We start from the raw sequence: 2,579 nt of genomic DNA, 5'->3' as shown, positions 1-2,579 counted from the left end.
TTACATAAAACCCAACTATTTACTGCACTACACACCTTCATATTTATATTACACATGTATTTTATGGTTTATGTGTCAGAGGAGTGGTGCGGGACGGTGGGCCGCGGTTGGTGCGCTAGTGCGGAGAGCTGGTGCGCGGTGGGGGTGTCGGACGAGCACCTCGCCTTCCGGCTCGCTACACTACTATGTGCTGGTAACTTATACCATTGCATATTTCGAACTTTCAGCATTTCAAAACCAAAATAATTAAATCATTCAAACAAAATTTGCTAAATTATTTTCACAATTGTATTTAAATACTACCAATAAACAAGATACAAGTTTAACATGTTATATTTCCTAACAAATTTAAATTTCTCAACTAAAAGATTGCATACACTCTACTTATGCTTTTTGTTGTAACACTGGTTAATAATCCCAGGTTCAGAAAGATGATTGGTTTTTTCAATCAAAAAAATCCCTTCTATACCCACTAATATTCCACTTGACTACTAAATCTGCGAGTATAATATGCCTCAGTACAAACGCTTGTACTAATACATTACACGCCTTAATCAGCTATGATATTTGCTACTACAAGTGAAACCTATGAAATTAATTCATGGCATTTGCAGATTTAGCTGAAACCCTGATAACCGCGTGGTTAGATGACTTCAGCGGTTGGTTGAAGAAGCAAGTGTTCTTGTACTTCGACCAGCTGTCGAAACCAGCGGACGCGACCGCCGAAAAGAAACTCAGAAAGTTTGATATCGATGAAACGTGCCAGATTGTCTCGAAATCGATTCCAGGTAATTTTAGTGCTCACCTGTTGTATATACATTTATTTTCTCATATAGAGACACAGGTGTTAGATGTGGGCTACCTAACGGTAAGTGGATGCAAATGCTCGTATACATTTCTTACATCGCCAATACGCCAGCAATTATCGGAATGAAGATGTTATGTTTTTTTATCTGTAATACTGGCTCGCTTACCCTTTCACCGGAACACAACAATACACATACAATATTGCTGTATGGTGGTACAACATCTAATGAGTGAGTGGTACCTAACCAGACGAGTATGGCCAAAGCCCTACAACCCAATACACCAACACCGTCACCAATTGAAGTAATATGTACGAATAAGAACCAGACATTCTTCTTGGAAGTTGTGAGATATATTTTTTTTTATTGTATAGGTTGGCGGATGGTAAGTGGTCACTATTACCCATAGACAATGACGCTGTAAGAAATATTAACTATTCCTTAAATCGTCAATGCGCCACCAACCTTGGGAACTAAGATGTTATGTGTCTGTCCTTGTGCCTGTAGTTACACTGGCTCACTCACCCTTCAAACCGGAACACAGCAATACTGAGTACTGTTGTTTGGCGGTAGAATAAATGATGAGTGGGTGGTACCTACCCAGACGGGCTTGCACAAAGCCCTACCACCAAGTAGATAGATAATACTTAGTACATGTAATTGTATGTTTTCAGAGACATATCTGTTTAGCGAGAAAACTGTATCCGATTCGGTCCGTCTCGTCGTCTCCAGCTTCAGCCACAAGGAGGTGAATAAGGACGTGATATTTCGTTCTTTGGATATTTTCGCGGTTCACTTCAAGAAATCCGCCGGACTGCGGAACCCTTCCTTTGATAACAATTAATCACATTTGAGTAACGTATCCATATATTGTTGTCTATAGACTCTTAAGAGGCTGTCATAAATATTTACTGCGCTAATTTTCAGAATAACAATGTAAAAGACTTCTTGTTTACTATTAAAATGTACGAAGAATCACTAAAATTCTGGTCGAGACGCTGATAACTGGCAACATTTTACTTAGAGGAAGTAATAACATTTCAGTTTGATAATCTAGAAAATTCTTGTAAAGAATTTATTAATACAATGAGGGAAATTTAAAATTTGTCTACCACAGAAAGTTATACGAATATTTGTTTAAATACGTTTGGACTAAAAAAGTTGCCATCCTTTTTATACACAAACGTGAGAAAGAGATGGTTATACTTTAGTCAATGTTATAATATAAAAATTGTATACGTAATAGAACTGGTATAAATTTACTTTTCGAAATTTCCCACTATTTTATGGGACTGGATTTTTGTTAATATTTTGACGATTCAGTTCTTTTATAAGCATGTATTTTTTGTGCTGGTCACACTTTTTTTATTGATGTTATATTGTAACACTAACAACTTATTACTAAGACTATATTTTAGGATATTATTGATCTCTGTTACAGCTTTATTTTATTAAAATAGTTAATTATCCTGATGTAAGATTGTGATAATTAATAAAACATTTTAACCATAAACCATATTTTATTTATCTTAAACATATAAAACACGCCTTACAAATACAGTTATATCACAGTCGGCCTGTTATCAACTTACTTTAAAAATACTTATTTCTGCATTAAATTCGATTATCTTATATTTAAAAATGTCGTAAATCAGTACAAAATTAAGGCAATATATCTCACCGCGTTTAAGTCATCGGTTACCATTGAATATAACGTGATTATTCTAAGTAGGAAATATATTCGTCATACAATTTCGACTTTGAAACACCCGT

At 35.4% G+C, this 2,579-nt stretch overlaps 1 protein-coding gene across 1 annotated transcript; it reads left to right on the top strand.

The window, feature by feature from the left end:
• Window positions 1-519: 519 nt before the first annotated feature.
• Window positions 520-2,310, top strand: LOC124537857. Its single transcript, XM_047114805.1, has 2 exons — window positions 520-788; window positions 1,481-2,310. Exons 1-2 carry the CDS (start codon window positions 602-604, stop codon window positions 1,648-1,650), a joined length of 357 nt encoding a protein of 118 aa, XP_046970761.1. The 5' UTR covers window positions 520-601; the 3' UTR covers window positions 1,651-2,310.
• The last annotated feature ends 269 nt before the right edge of the window (window positions 2,311-2,579 follow it).

This window comes from Vanessa cardui, chromosome 19 (assembly GCF_905220365.1).
Source record: "Vanessa cardui chromosome 19, ilVanCard2.1, whole genome shotgun sequence".
NCBI classification, from domain to species: domain Eukaryota; kingdom Metazoa; phylum Arthropoda; class Insecta; order Lepidoptera; family Nymphalidae; genus Vanessa; species Vanessa cardui.
Note: the sequence above shows the minus strand (reverse complement) of the source record. Positions and strands in the feature narration are given on the sequence as shown.